Source organism: Protopterus annectens, chromosome 1.part2 (assembly GCF_019279795.1).
Source record: "Protopterus annectens isolate FY-2018-M chromosome 1.part2, PAN1.0, whole genome shotgun sequence".
Classification (NCBI taxonomy): domain Eukaryota; kingdom Metazoa; phylum Chordata; order Ceratodontiformes; family Protopteridae; genus Protopterus; species Protopterus annectens.
Window position 1 is genome coordinate 990,899,682 of NC_056727.1, and position 15,287 is coordinate 990,914,968.

Genomic DNA, 15,287 nt, shown 5'->3' on the forward strand with positions numbered 1-15,287 from the left:
CAAGTTGATAGCAGTCTCTCATTTGACAACCACGTGGCCAAAGTGGTTAGAAAAGCATTTTATATAGCTCACCTAATCATGAAGGGATTCACATCTAGATTAGGGGAGGTCATCGTGCCTCTTTACTCATCCCTCATCAGGCCCATAATCGAGTACAATGCCCCTTTTGGGATGTACCTTATCAAACATCTGCAGCAACTGGAAAGACCCCAAAAGTACCTCACCAAGAGGATCAAAGGGCTCAAACAGATACCATATGCTGCCCGGTTAAAGAAACTCCAGTTCTACTCAGTGGCATACCGCCTGCTCAGAGGTGACCTGTGCCTGACGTATAAAGCCATGTCCAACCCGGAATTAAGGGACATGCTGCACCTCAAAAAATCCAAATCCCATCGAGCTACACGCTCGAGAGACTTGAACCTCAGCACTGAAATAAATAGGACATGCTGGAGGGACAGATTCATAACCCAGAGGCTCCCTTCACTATGGAATAAAATCCCAGTCCAGGTTAGGCAGAGTCCCTCACTGACTCTCTTCAAGAGGAATCTTGATGAGTGGATGGGAGATCGTAGGTTTACCCCGGGTATCACTTCTGTGTCACTGTTAGACAGAGGCACAGTATACTAACCTCGAAAAAGGGCATAGCAAAATAAATTTAAAATGGGTGGCGAAAGCCAAACATACTCTGGCTAGGCTTATAAATGCCCTAGGGCAGATAGCCTAGTATGAACCTATGAACCTATGAACCTAGTAATCCAGAGGTTATATTCAGTACTCCTAATAATCCAAAAATCCCAGGTGTCTCCACAAGAGGGAGTGTTTGAGTGGAGCTATGATGCTTAAATAATGGGACAGATGTATTGTTCTTTGTTTATAGTTTGCTTTCTGAAGAAGTTGCTGTAGAGCGCCGACGAAAAGCTTGGTTTTAACCTTAATAAAATTCCTGTTTGGTATTTTCGTTTATTGGCGTTCTTTACAGACATTTTTACTAGGAGCTTTTTAGAGGTGCAGCGACCTGCAATGGTGGTATTTATCAGTTTGTGATTTTGTTTCTGAGTCGTGCAGAAAGTCTTCATGACTTTTAGGAGGACCTTAGGTAGAAGAGGCAGAGGAGAAAAGACGTAAACTGATAGGTTTTTCCAACTGAAGGATAGGACATCCACTTTCCATGCTTGTCTGTGATATGTCCTTGTGCAGAATCTTTTCAATTGATAATTTTGAGGAGAGGCAAATAAATCTATGTCTGGACTCCCCCATTTCTCTGTTATCATGCTGAAGACTTGTGGATTTAGCTTCCACTCGTGAGGATCCATAAGGTTTCTGCTTAAATCGTCTGCCAGAGTGTTTTGTTTTCCTGGCAGGAATTGAGCTTGAAGATGTATTTGGTAGGTCAAAGCTGTGTCCCACAGTGCCATGGCTAATCTGCAAAGGGGGTATGAGTGTGTGCCCCCTTGCTTGCTTATATACCACATGACTGTGGTGCTGTCCGTCTTTATCAGTAGTTGTCCTGGATGAAGTAAGTCCTTAAAGTCTGTTAGGGCATTGTGAACAGCTAGCATCTCTTTCTGGTTGATGTGTAGATGCATTTGTTTTGGTTCCCATATGCCCTGAATGCATCTTCCTGCCATGTGGTCCCCCCAGGCATAATCTGATGTGTCTGTTGTTAAAGTTTGGCTGGCAGGGGGTAGAGTGAAGGGCCGTCCCATGTTTTGGTGACAGGCCTTTGCCCACCATAGAAACTCCTGTTGCAGGCAGGGAATGAGAGGAATCATTGTTTCCAGGCTGTGTGCATGTTGACTCCATAAACTTTTTAGGTACCATTGAAGTTTCCTCATATGCAATCTTGCATATGGAATTAGTAGGATGCAGGATGCCATGAAGCCCAGAGCCTGCAGAATTTGTCTTGCAGAAGACTGGGTTTTTGTTGCCATCAGTTTGAAGTAAGTAGCCAGTTGCCTTTGTTTGTCTGGCGTGAGATAAGCCATCTGGGCAGCTGTATTCAAGCTGGCACCCAGAAATGTTATCTTTTGAGAGGGTACCAGTTGTGATTTATTTTCATTTATTGTGTACCTTAGGCATGTTAGAAACCGTTTCACAAATGCCAGATGTTGAAGTAGGGTGTCCTTGTTCTTTGCTTGAATGAGACAGTCGTCTAAGTAAGGATATATCTGTATACTTCTTTGCCTGCAAAATGCAATTACTGGTGCCAGGCATTTTGTAGAGACCCTGGGCGCAGTAGATAAGCCAAAGGGCAGTGCAGAGAATTGGTAATGTATAAAGCCAGCCTTCAATCTGAGGTATCTTCTGCACGACTGTCTTATTGGGACGTGCAGGTATGCCTCTTTTAGGTCTAAAGTCACCAGCCAAGCATTCTTGCCCAGCTGCTGCAAAGTCAGCATTTTGAATTTTGGAATGTCCAGGAATGTGTTCAGAATCGATAAATCCAGTATTGGCCGCCAGGCCTTGTCCTTCCTGGGTACCAAGAACAGTCTTGAGTAAAAACCTTGTCATTTTTCCTGTTCTGGCACTGTCTGAATGGCCACCATATCCATGAGGGACATAACCTGTTTGTGTGCCTCTGCCCATTGATTTTTTGGCAGATCTGGCCAACCATCTGCCCTTGGCAGAGTGTGGAAATGGAATCTGTATCCCTGTGATACAATGTTTAGTACCCACTTGTCCTGGGTTATTAACTGCCAATTTTGAGCAAAAAGTGCTAATTTTCCCCCTATGGGCGCTGCCAAAAGATAAGTGCTTGGTGTAGGCAGAGGGAAGTCATTGGGATTGCTTTCTATAGGTTTGCGCTTTATCTCCTCCAGCTTTGGAGGTGGATGCGCCCCATTGCTTTGACCTGCATGAATCTTGCGCCTGGTATATGGAACCCTTAGGGTGCCTGGATTTGCCCCTTTGAGCTCTGTCTGACACAGGAAAGGACCAATTTTTTGTAGGCCAGTGTCTACTGAATCTTGGTGGCTGCACTTGTACGAAGTCTTTAACAGTTTGCATAGACTTAGCTTTCTCTTCCATTTTCTTTAAAACCTCTTCTGCCTTAATACCAAGCAGAGAATCATGCTGTAAAGGTGCATCTAGCAATTTAGCTTTAACATGATCAGGCAAATTTTGTTCCTTTAACCAGGCATGCCTCCTAATCACAGATCCAGTAACTGCGGCCCTGCAGGAGGCCTCTAAAGAATCAAAACCACATTGCAAAGTATGCTTTCCAACTTGTTCAGCTGCATGCAATAATTCCTGCAATTCTTTATTTTCTGCACAATCTGAAATCAACATCATTTTCTGTTTCAGCAATCCCATAACATGCTGTTGGTACTTAAGCATATGAAATTGACAGTTTAAGGCCCCGATTGCCAAGGTTGCAGATGTATAAACCTTTTTCCCCCATCTGTCCAGTGCCCTTGAATCTCTGTCGGAGGGGGTAGGATTTTTTGCTGTTGAGGCCTTAACTCCCTTTGGACCCTGTGAAATAGTTTCAGGATCAGCAGCAGGGATTCTAAATAAGAATTTATGCGAGTCAGGGACCCTATAATATCTGTCAGGCTTACTGGGAGCCGGAGGTAAAGAGTCAGGGGTCAAGCTTGACTTGAAAACACATCATCCACAATGTCTAAAACAGGGAGAAGGAAATCCCTGAGCCTCTTTTTTGATTCTGAGAAGTCTTGACTCTCCCAGTGAAAATGTTCCCTCAAAGTATGTAAGGTTTCTCCAAATGAATAATCCTCAGGAGGAGATGCAGATGGAATAGACTCCTCAGCATCACAATCCTCATAGGGAGGTATAGATAATTCCTGATCAGAAGAGAAATCAGAAGAAATAGAAACCTGATCTGAAGATTCACAATCAGTGTCTTGCCTAGGCCTCTTACCAGGAGGGGGATGGGTATCCCTGATCAGGAGGGGGATGGGTACCCCTGATCAAGGTAATAAGGTCTTCAGCCATTTTGATCATCTGTTTTTTAGGCATAGAGGCCTGCACACGTGGCTCACGCATCGTTTTTTTAGTTTTAGAAGTTGCTTTTGTCTTTGGTTTTGCAGCTGTCGTCGGTTTGATGTACAAATGTTGAGGTCTGAACACATCCTCAGAAGCCGGTGCCTGCTCAGCGGCTCCGGACCCATCCGAGGGAGATGCATCTGTCGGTCCAATACCTTGAGTATCTTGTGGCATACCGGACTCCACATGGGTGTCGGTAGAGGCCTGCGACTCGAATGTAGCGGGGTATCGGGGCTGCGAAGGTGCCTCACTGAGTACCGGCGAACCGGTGACTGGCTTAGGAGAAGCTTTGTCGGTTTTGGATCTCGACTGCCCTTCTCTGTCCTTTTTTTTGCACTTTTTATGTACTCCGGTAGTCGGATTGCTATCCAATGACATCTTTGGGTAGTTAAATCTGTTTCCAAAATACTTTGATGCAAAAATATACCGACGCTTAATAGTGCATTGGTTAAATCTAGCACAAAACCGACAGCCAGGCACGTTGTGATCAGGGCCTAGGCAAGGAATACAGTATAAATGGAAATCCTTATGAGGTATTTGCTTCCCACAAGTAATACAATTATTAACTTTTTCTGACACTGGTAAAAAGCAAGAAAAAAGTTTTCCCAATGGGGTACTTAGCTTTAGTGAAGACTTCGGTTCTGAAACTCAAACTCGAATATTTCAGTAGTCGGCAGACCGGCACTTGTGAAATGCTTCTATTTTGGGCACCGCGCAGCAAGAAAGACTAAAGAAAATGGCGTCGGCTGCATGTTTTATACCCCTGACGACCTGACGTCATGGAAGAGAAGACAGCAACCGACGCAGGACCCAAGACTTTGGAATTCAGGCCGACTGAGGGAAACCTGCCAGCAAAATTACCCAAATGTAATGACTGCAACAGTGAAATACGAAGAACAGCACACACAGAGCCACACACGCGCACCTGAAAGAAGGAAAAACAGAGGCCTACTAAAGGATGAGTAACTATCAAAGGTGGAGGAGCGATAAAGGCTAGGGAGAACACCTGAAGAAAGGTACTAAAATGCACGCACACACACAAAAAGTAGACTAAAAGAGAAGTTTTGAAGTAAAAAATTGCTACACTTGCCTGGAGCGCTTAAGAATCCCGTGCTTGGCAAAGCCGCGGCAAACGAGATCTGGGGACTGGAAGGAGGTTGCAGTGTAGTATGGGTAAGGGAGAGGAGCTTGGAGCTTGGATCTTTTTGCTTGGTATGCTGCTGGCTCGTTTCCGTGTCAGATCCGTAACCCACAGGTTTGTTGATCAAATGAAGTTGACTACTTCAGATCTTTGCTTATGCCACAAAGGTGCAGAAATGGCAGCTTGGGAGAAGACTCCAATGAAGAAAATGGGGGAAAAAATAAACACGTTGGCAGAAAGGTGGCAGCTGAGGTTCAGTGCAAAATGCTGCACTTAGGTCACACCAATTCTAGTGTGAAGTATCATCTGGGAGGAGTGGAAATTATGGCATCAGAGCCAGAAAATGATCTGGGTGTATTAATCATACCTGGAATGGGCCACCACCAGCAGAATATGAAGGCAGTGGTAGCAGCAATCAGAATGCTGGAGCATATCCTCAGAGAGACGTACTTCAGAAGCAAAGAAATTTATATCAGAATAGTACTCCAAGCCAACCATCATGACTAACTTATTTCCAGGAAGATCATCATGGTTTATGGGTGGTATAGCATTTTCAAGTATTAACAGCACATCTGCTTATTATGTGCCAATTGCTATCTGAACTTTCCAGAAACTGTTAAAATGATTTGATACTACAGAAGCCAAAAGTGTTACTAATGCAATGAAAACCACCTATACAAGGCAAGCTACTTCCAATGCTGATGTGTCAAACAATAGTCTTTGATATGGATGTGCAGAATTCAAGATCTTTTCGGAGAAAAGGGAGTTTCATCAAATTACTTGAAATCCAAATTATGCACTGTCTAAATGTTAGACTGAAAGACCCACACAAACTGAACTACATGGTGTACAATACACTGATAAATAACCGTAACTGTCACACTGCTGAACTGAAACAGAGAACTACTCCAATGGCAAGTGCTGGTCTGTCATGTAAATAGCTACTGGTGAATCTAGGCTGAATAGCAGGATTTATATGTATATTTCAATACTGAATCCAGATAATAAAGTTCGGGTGCAAAATAGAATGAAAAAATTCTAATCTACTATGACAGACAGACCATACCAAGACCCTTTCTGATTCGCAGGAAGGAGATAAGTTAAGAATTCAACAAAATTGCCACAAGCAACCAAAAGCGGTTGTTATTCTAAAGCAATAAAAGCCAAGATCATTAATTGAGAAAACTTCACACAGTAAAGTGCAGAGAAGAAGCAAGACACATTTAGTCAAGAAGAGACGGAGAGGAAAGAGAAATCACCCATGGCACTTATGAGTCTAAAGTGTACGGACATATCCACAGGCACACCTACAGGGTTGAGGCAGCATCCAGAAAGTCTGTTGTCAGATTTTAATGTTCCATATCAGTCTACAGTTGCAAGTTTTACTAATGTGGCTGTTTCTCCTAATAGTAAATGTTAGGAGATATGGAAATATATTAAACTTCCAGTTCCAGTTCAAGAAACAGCAATTGCTGTTAAATTGTTTTTGCAGCTATCAACTTTACTGGTGTGGAAGAACATAGCCATGACAAAGATCCACATGAACTAAGTTAGAACAGTGGCTCAAGCTCCTACTGGAGATAGCATGGGGAAGCAACAGAAATGACAAGGCTTAGCTACCCATTCCTCCTTGGGACAGCGCATGAGGATGTACTTAAATCATGCAGCCAAGACAAAGGACTGCCTGTAATACTAGATTTATTGGAATCTAGATTCCAATTTGCATTGGGGGCAGGCTACATGAAGGACAGATCACCATGCAAGTGGGGAGGGGAAAGCCCTTGTAATTTCAATGCATACCTCTGTGATGTCAAACCCAGCACAACAGAGAGAGGTAGTGCTTAAAAGAAAAACACACTTGCCTGCAGTTTGATGACCCCAGCATTCTCACACTTCTCCCTGGTGATGGGGGATCCATGCTTGTCCTGAATGAGAGATCCTCCCTGAATGAAGGCATGAGATCCACATTGAGAAGGGGCACATGCAGGGTATCCTCCAAATGTGTTGGCTATTGAAAAAAAAACGAGTAAAAGAAGATACCAGGGGGATATGAAGTGAGTGGTAAATGGTAAAAAAGTGAGAGAACTGTTTTAGCATCTGCTAAAATACTGAAAATGTGTATTCATAAATGATAGCAAACTAAACACAGCAGAGAAATGAAGCAGTATAAAAAATGTACTATAGTAATATTTCTAATGTCTACTTCAGTATACATATACAAAAATGTTTTATCTCTGAAAAAAGGTGAAGCGATACATTGCACCATCTTTTGAAATCAGAAGCATCTTTTCTTAACCAAATGCCAGAATGTAAGCTGATAGTGGTGTTTAGCAATGTCTAGCTCTCAACTGTACAGATTTTTGCAGAATGCCCAGATTTTGTCTCTCATTTTTTGTCTGTTTCTCATAAAGGTGTGATTTTCTGGCAAATCGTTGCTAAATCATTAGGTGTTAAAGTCAGAAAATAATGACAGACATTTGAGTTTCAGACTTCATACCTTTCAGAAAATTAATGCTAATGCAAAGCCTGTTACTCTATTAACTTTGTAAGTTTGTGAAAGCAATATCTTTAAAAAGTGTCCCTATTTATGGGTCTTTGGCCTCCCCCCATTATTTATAGCTTTGTCCAGATTTTTTGCTCTAAGAGGTATGAATGCCTATGAAATGTGAGTACACCATGTTGTGTCCATCTCTTAAAGCTTAATAACCTATATGCTACACCTGTCGATAATTCTGAAATATATCACACCAAACACAAGCTTGACAACACTGTTTACTGTTACAATATATCAAAGAAATTATGCCAGAGAGAAAATCTTTTCAAAAAAGATATGCAAGAAACTGACACCAGTTCAGACCTTAGCAGTGAGTGCAGAGGGGATGAGGTTAACAAAAGTAAACTGTGAAACAAGCAGAAAAATTTGTAATAGACTGCAGTCTGTGAGACAACAAACTAACTGCAAATGATAACCACCACAAGATTATATTAGTGGAGACCAGTGTAAATCTTCTGTTTGGGATCTGCAATAAGACACTTCAAAACAAGTGCACCAGCACACAGGTGGACTGAGATCATAAATGAATTAGCGATATGACAAAAAAACACAACAGTCAATCAACAAAACAGCCAACAGTAATTTGGAGTATTGCTACATGAAGCTTTGAAACATAAGTGCCATTATGAAGCAGTGCATTTAACATGGTGACTCCAGCTGGACATATTTGGAGGCGACATTGGCATGCAAAATAAAAAGCTACAAGTGTAAATCTTAAGGTACTTGCCTGTTCACTCTTCGGGGGCATTTATCTGGTTTAATATCTACCTCATAGAGGTAGACATCAATCTTTGGAATTTCGACTTGGAAGCAGTTTGCCAGAAGTTTGATAGGTTTGCCCATGGTGCCACAGCCAGGCCGTCTGGGCACCATGAACAGGGGCTGAGCCCCGACGGGTCCTGTAGGTTAAAAATAAATAAATTAATTAAAATAAAATAAAATAAATAAGTAAATACTTTTGTTATGAATGTGTTATTAAAAAAAAATCACAAACCACTGTAATTTACTGACCTCATGTAGATTACCGATAAAGCCAACTTAACTAAAACATGTTATGGTAATTCAGTATCATACTCAACTTTTAAATGTAAATTTCTTGCTAAAATGAAACAAACATAACATGGTGTAAAATAAGTATGTTAACACAAAGACTTAAGGGAGGCTATTTACAGCAGCTTTTCCAAGAATTTAAAGTGCCACACTCAACAGCTATGTTTAATGGAGTTAATCTTGAAATGATTTTGTTTTGTTTTGTTTGTTAACAATCGTTTGGATCCTGTTACCAACAAAGAAGAATACTAATGTGTTCAAAACATTAAGGTTTCTATTATTCTTCTCTGTATAACTAATTCATAGCAGAATGCAGACACCACATGAAACAAAGTTTAGAATTGTGCAGCAGTACAAGATGAGTGTCCTGGCTTGACAGACTTTACTAACTGCATAACTGATGCAGCCCAACATGAAATACCCTTGTGTTGGGGTCACCGGACATCTGCGTATGGCTGCAGCTATACCCATGTATAACGGATGGATGCAGTGACACTCATTTCCTTTACATTAATACCTGCTAAACTATTATCTTTTCAGTGGTTTACTTGTTTGGTAACAGACTTAATTCACAGCAACAGAGAACATGACACGACCCTACAGTTTGCTGGCCAGCGCTAAATCAGACCGGACTATAAACTAAAAAGAAAGATGCTTACTCAAATACAGATTATTTTAACAAGCGTATTGCAACAGTTGCCAAGACCTGTAGAGAAATCCTACTAAAGCTTGAAGTTCCTAGTTAGCAAAATCAACCTTTCAAGTGAAAAATGCCCTCACATACCATCTACTTTTGTCTATGTGGAAAGTATTCACTACTTGCATTCAAACATGAGAAGTATTTTGCAAACTGCCATAATCAGAAGGCTAACAAACCAGCTTCTGGAATTCTGACTTGTGGCGATCTGTGTTTAACTTGGGTCCATTGTTTCTACACGAAACGAGATACGTACTATTCTGAACCACGAGTGGCATATTGGACTACAAAAGAGAAAACCTGCCTCATAATACCACAAAAAGAGAGTTGAAACACAAAAATTAGAATGACCCATTCAATAATCTTGATTACAACAGCTAGCAATCAGACATGCTAAATTAATCATTGTCTGAATGCTCCCTCAAATTACTTATTAAAGATAACTAGAAAGCATATAGTTTGTGAACAAATACCCAGTAGTAATATCAATATGCTTTCTACACTCCTATCTTCTTCTTTTAATAAGCCTGAAGACATACAGTTTTTTTCTCAGTATTTCTGAAAGTTATCAGTATCACTAGTCAAAACCACAATACACAAAGAACGTAGTAAAGTTATTCATTTAGATGAAATGAAAGGGCAGACGTTTCCTTTTATTTCTTTAGCTTACAAATTACCAGATTATCTGATTTGCTTTCTCTTATAGTGTGGTATAGCCTATAAGAGGCTCACGAGTGACTAATGAAATGCACACTAGTTAAGCAGTATTTGAAAGAGTATGCAAGCAAAGGCATACTTTTTATAAACTAGGCAGGTCTTCGCATTTACTCATTAAATTATTACCATTATTTTTCAAGGACTGTTTTTGGGAATGACTCAAAACAGCAGAATTCAGAAGCAGCTCCCTACTGAAATGTCATTACTCCAAATGCAGAGTGCCAACATGTCAAAAAAAGGATGAAACTGCAGAAGAACAAAAAATATCGAACATCACTCTTCTCCTTTAAACTTTTTTTTTTTGCGGGCGGGTGGGGGTCCTGCACCGCTCACACCTTCCCATACTTATAAACGCTAACTCCAAGATTGCCATACCTTGCAGAAAATGGGGTATCCCCAGACATTGCCACTTTGGACTTTGTATATGTTAAGTCCATTTTTTCAACCATTTCGGTCTCTGTTTTTTTGGGAATCACTCTAGCAGGTCCCGACATTTCAAATGGTTATCTCAGACACATAAGTTAACATTCCATGCCATCTGACATTCAGGCTTAACTAGAAACCTGATAAAACTATGAGCCGGCCTAGGAGACAGCAAGTAATGCTTGAGTGATTAGACCTTGCTTGTCTATCTCTGGGAGAGAGGTAACATGCAACAGTGCATCAGTTTGCAAAAGGGGCCAAGTATGCTCCTTACAATGTGTGCAGTCAGTGCATGCTGAGTTCATAGGTTCACTGATAATTTCTAGGCCAAGACACCAGGCAGCCTTTTTAAGCCTAGCAATGCTTCTTAATGGTGAGACTCGAACCTTGTACCTTATATTTGTAAGATAAATAATTTAACCATTATGCCAACCCAGGATACAAGGAAAACACAAAACTAGAGCTGATGCCATAGCATGATGAACCTCTAAACATAGTTCTGAAGAAAGCTACTGACATAGTCAGCAACCTCACAGAAGGGTAGCACAGAGAGATAAATCCCCGACCGTAAACCAGACAGGGTCCAAGCAGTTGCTTTATTGGTGGAAAAGCCAGGTAAGGAGGCTGGATAATGAATGGCTTTTACCAACTCATCCATCCTAGGGGAGGTAATGGTGACTTTGCAGTGTGGATGACTGTTATTTTTTAAGTGCAGGCTTGCAAGAAACTCACAGGAGTCGCAACAAAGGTGATTTGGCTTTGTAATCCCAAAACGGGGATGACAAGTCACCTGGACTAATATGTGAGAGTGCTCATGCAACTAAGTGAAGGTGACACAGGCATTCTCCTTAGCCGTCAAAGGACACAGTTAAAGCTACAAAAAAAAAATGCTTCCATGGCCTACGCTCAGTATAAGGACTTACTGTTGATAGGTGGGAGTGCCATGTATTTCTGTGCTCAGGAATACTGAATGGTCACCACAGGGCCTCACTCTGGGGAAGAAAGACAGACAAGCCAGGGTAGGGGATAAGGCTCCCCTTTTGCAGGTAGCCAGTGGATGAGGAAGCATGGGCAGAGATGCAAGCCTCTCCGGGTGGCTCTCACCTCTGTACTGGGTAGCCTTCGCAGCACAGGACAAAAAAAAATGAAAGGATTCAAATACAATATGGGGGACACAATGGTCATCAGGTTTGAGGAGAAAAAGAGGGCACAGAAAATAAAATAAGACTTGGAGCCACTTCTGAAGATCTCCCACACTTATTGTGACAAAAAACAGAGCAGTTGGTCATCCACTTAAAAAAACATTGCTTGGCTAAGAGTCTACCATCTATACTTTTCATAAGGACACAAATCATTGCCAATCACTGAGAAAAGGGAGGGCATTTTTGTATGGCGGCACAAGTTTGCTCCCTCACCTCTCCATGCATCTGCTGACTACAAGACTCCTTTTAACAGGCCATCACTCATTCAGTATGAGACTTGAAATTTACTGTCATGCAGAAGCTCATGGCCAGCCCAAATACTAGAGTTTTTCACCATCCTCTAGAAGGCGGAATTTAGGGTATAAAGAGGGCATCAGCTGACACTATCTTCAGGTCTTTCTTGTCCAAGTACAAAGGAGTTTTGATGTTGACCATGACCTGCCTAACCATACACTATTATGAGGTGATATCCCTAAGCTGAGGAGTAGAAAAGGAAGGTGGGTGGGGGATGATACAGCAACACAACTGTATTAAGTTAATCATAGTCAATGTTGGAGTACAGAGTCTTGCAAACACTCCCATAACTTCTAGTTGTGTGGCTGGACTGAGATCCGATGCAGGGACAGCAGTCTCAACAGAGGCAAACACAGCTCTTACCCTACAGATGGCCATAAGGTGGTAATACTTAGAGAAGGTATGAACAGGGGACCAAGTACCAATCTCTAGAATTGTCTGTGTGGGCACTTCTGTCAGAAAGGCAGTTGCAGTGAATTTATTAGTGTGCTCTCTTCTTGCCAGGAAGCTATTTACCTTGAACATAACAGAAAAAAAATGCAGAAAGCAATCAGTTTGGAAATTGTTTGCCAACTGTTTTATCTTGTTTTTGTTCTGTGAAAACAATCAACAGTTGGTCTGATCTGTTTGGGAATTCTGTCCTGTGGAAATAAAATCTTAGTTGTCTGTGTAAGTCTAGTGAGTGTAAGATTCTCTCTCCCCTGTTCTGGGGGCTTGGAAAGAGCACAGTGAGGTGAATAGCTTGATTTACAGGCATTTAAGAGACTACCTTGAGCATAAAGGATAGATTAGTTTTCAAGGTGCCCCTGTGGAAGACTAAGAATTTCTCCATGAACATCAGAGCATGAAGTTCTGAAATACCTTAGCTGATTTGAGTCCAAACAAGAGGGCTGTCTTCCATGTTAGTAGCTTAATAGGGGCTAAAGCCACTGGCTCAAAGTGTGGCACAGTAAGTTTTTCATGTCCAAAACTCAGGTTTTTGGGGGTGCTGGTTCCCACCTGGTTGGTCTCAGGTGTATTATTCTCATCAGGAATTGCTTAATGTAGGAGTGTAATAAATTGTGGGGATCACAGGGAGGCAGGCTGAGAAGGTAGAAGCTGGGACCTTCATCCTGGAATAAAATAGTCCTTGCTCAAAGAGATGTGCATACCTCTCAACCTCTTAGAGCAAGAAATCTGGACAAAGGCCCACAGCAGGGACAATTTTTAAACACTGCTCTTAAAACTTAGAAACTTGACAATTATTTGCCATAAAAATCATAATTTTAAGAGAACCAGACCAAAAATATTGGGCAAAAATCTGGACATTCTATGAAAATCTGTACAGTTGAGAGGCGTCATGGGAGAGATATTCAAATCTCCTGTACGTTTGCCGGAGAAGAGACACTACCATTGGAATGGCACTAGATAAGAAACTTTTCCATTTGGCTATGCATGACCTTCTAGTACTCAGTTTTCTAACCTCTTTCAAAATGGAAACAACATCCTAGGAGCAAAACTGAGTGGATGGCGTCAGTATCCAATCTTCCAAGCTGTTAGCTTGAGAGTCTATAGACTGAGGTGTGTGACAGATCCATTATTCTGAGTTAGAAGGTTCATGAGTGGTGGGAATATTTGGTTCCCCCCTGCTGAGAGTTAGGAGTATGGAGAACCAGTGTTGCATGGGCCAGAAGGGAGCAAGGAGTGTTACATTTGGCCTATATGATCCCAACTTTAGTAGTACCCTGTGGAAGATGGTACTGGTGCAAAGATGTACAGAAAGAACTTTGTCCATCTGAAGGAGAAGGTGTCTGTTCTCTATGAAACTCTGCTGGGTTCTCAATCAGAATTTGTTTAGCTGCCCATTTTCTGATGAAGCAAAAAGGTATATAACAAAGATACTCCCCAATGATGTTTGAGGTGCAGAAAGACTTTGTTTTTTCAACATCCATTTGTTGGAGTCCAAGAGGATTCTGCTTAGACAGCCTGCCAGCTGAGTGTCCATGCCAGGGATGTAAAATGCTACGGGCGCTTCTCATTCAGTTGTTGGGCAACCGCCAAAGTTCCACTGCTAGTCTGCATAGGGGATATGCATATGTTCCATCCTGTTTGTTTACATAAAGTACCAAATTAATGTGGTATTGTCTGTCCAATTTTGAAGTGGTCCCGGGCACAGTTTGTCTTTCTGAGCTTGCACAGCCAGGATGACTGCCTACATTTCTTTTAACATAATATACTGTTTTGCGTGCTGTCTGCCCCATATCCCCAAGACTCTGAAAATTCCTAAACTGGCCCCTAGGTCATGTTGGAGCAGTCTGTTATCATGGTCTGTATGGTCTCTGGTAAGTGAAAGGACACTCCTGGATTGCTGAGAACACTCTCCTCCCACAACATTTTTAGGCATGGGAGTACAGGGACAATGGTTTGCAGGACTGCTAATGTTGAGCCCAGGTGTTTCTTTAGGAATCACTGCAAGTTCCTCATATGCAGTTTTGACAAGGGGATGATTATAATGCAATAAGCCATGTAATCTAGGGTCCTGAGGAACTCTCTTGCTGTAATGTATTGCTTGGATCATAGAATTCTGAGATATTCTGAGACGAAAGTAACCATGTACTCTGGAAAGAATGCTTTCTGTTGGACTGAGTACACGACTGCCTCCAGGAAAGAAGTCCTGGTGCTTGGAAGGAGTTGGGACTTCCCACGATTCAGGGTCAGACCCACCCCCCAAAAGCAATCCACGATGAGCTGCATAGTTATCAGAAGTTCTGAGGGTGACTTTGCCTGAATCAGGCAGTTGTCCAGATAAGGGTAAAGGTGGACGCCTTGTGTTCTACAAAATGTGACGATTGGCACCAGACATTGGACGAAGACTCTAGGAACAACAGATAAGCCAAATGGTGAGGCACAAAATTGGTAATGCAATCCCCTTGACAAACTGTAGCAATTTTTTTGCATTCCTGAGCCACAAGAACATGCAAACAAGCGCCCTTCAAGTCCAAAGTCACCATCCATGCTCATAGCAAAATAAAGGTCAGTAATCTCTGAAGGGTTAACATCTTGAATTTTGGTACCATCAGAAACTTCTTCAGTCTTGAGAGATCTAGGTTAAGCCTCCAGGTACCTCTTTCCTGGGAACCAAGAAAAGGCAAGAGTAAAACCATGTTTCATCTTCATCTGGAGACACTCTTTGAATGGATACTTGTAGTAATAGTTCTTTCAGAA

At 41.8% G+C, this 15,287-nt stretch overlaps 1 protein-coding gene across 1 annotated transcript in view; it reads right to left on the reverse strand.

Annotated features, from left to right (window-relative positions):
- The window catches only part of LOC122792213 (protein argonaute-3), a 1,955,650-nt gene that overhangs the window by 1,763,003 nt on the left and 177,360 nt on the right, over window positions 1-15,287 (reverse strand). The window contains exon 2 of the mRNA XM_044059953.1: window positions 8,428-8,599. Within this exon, the coding sequence (XP_043915888.1) occupies window positions 8,428-8,599 (172 nt within the window). The remainder of the gene's footprint in view (window positions 1-8,427; window positions 8,600-15,287) is intronic.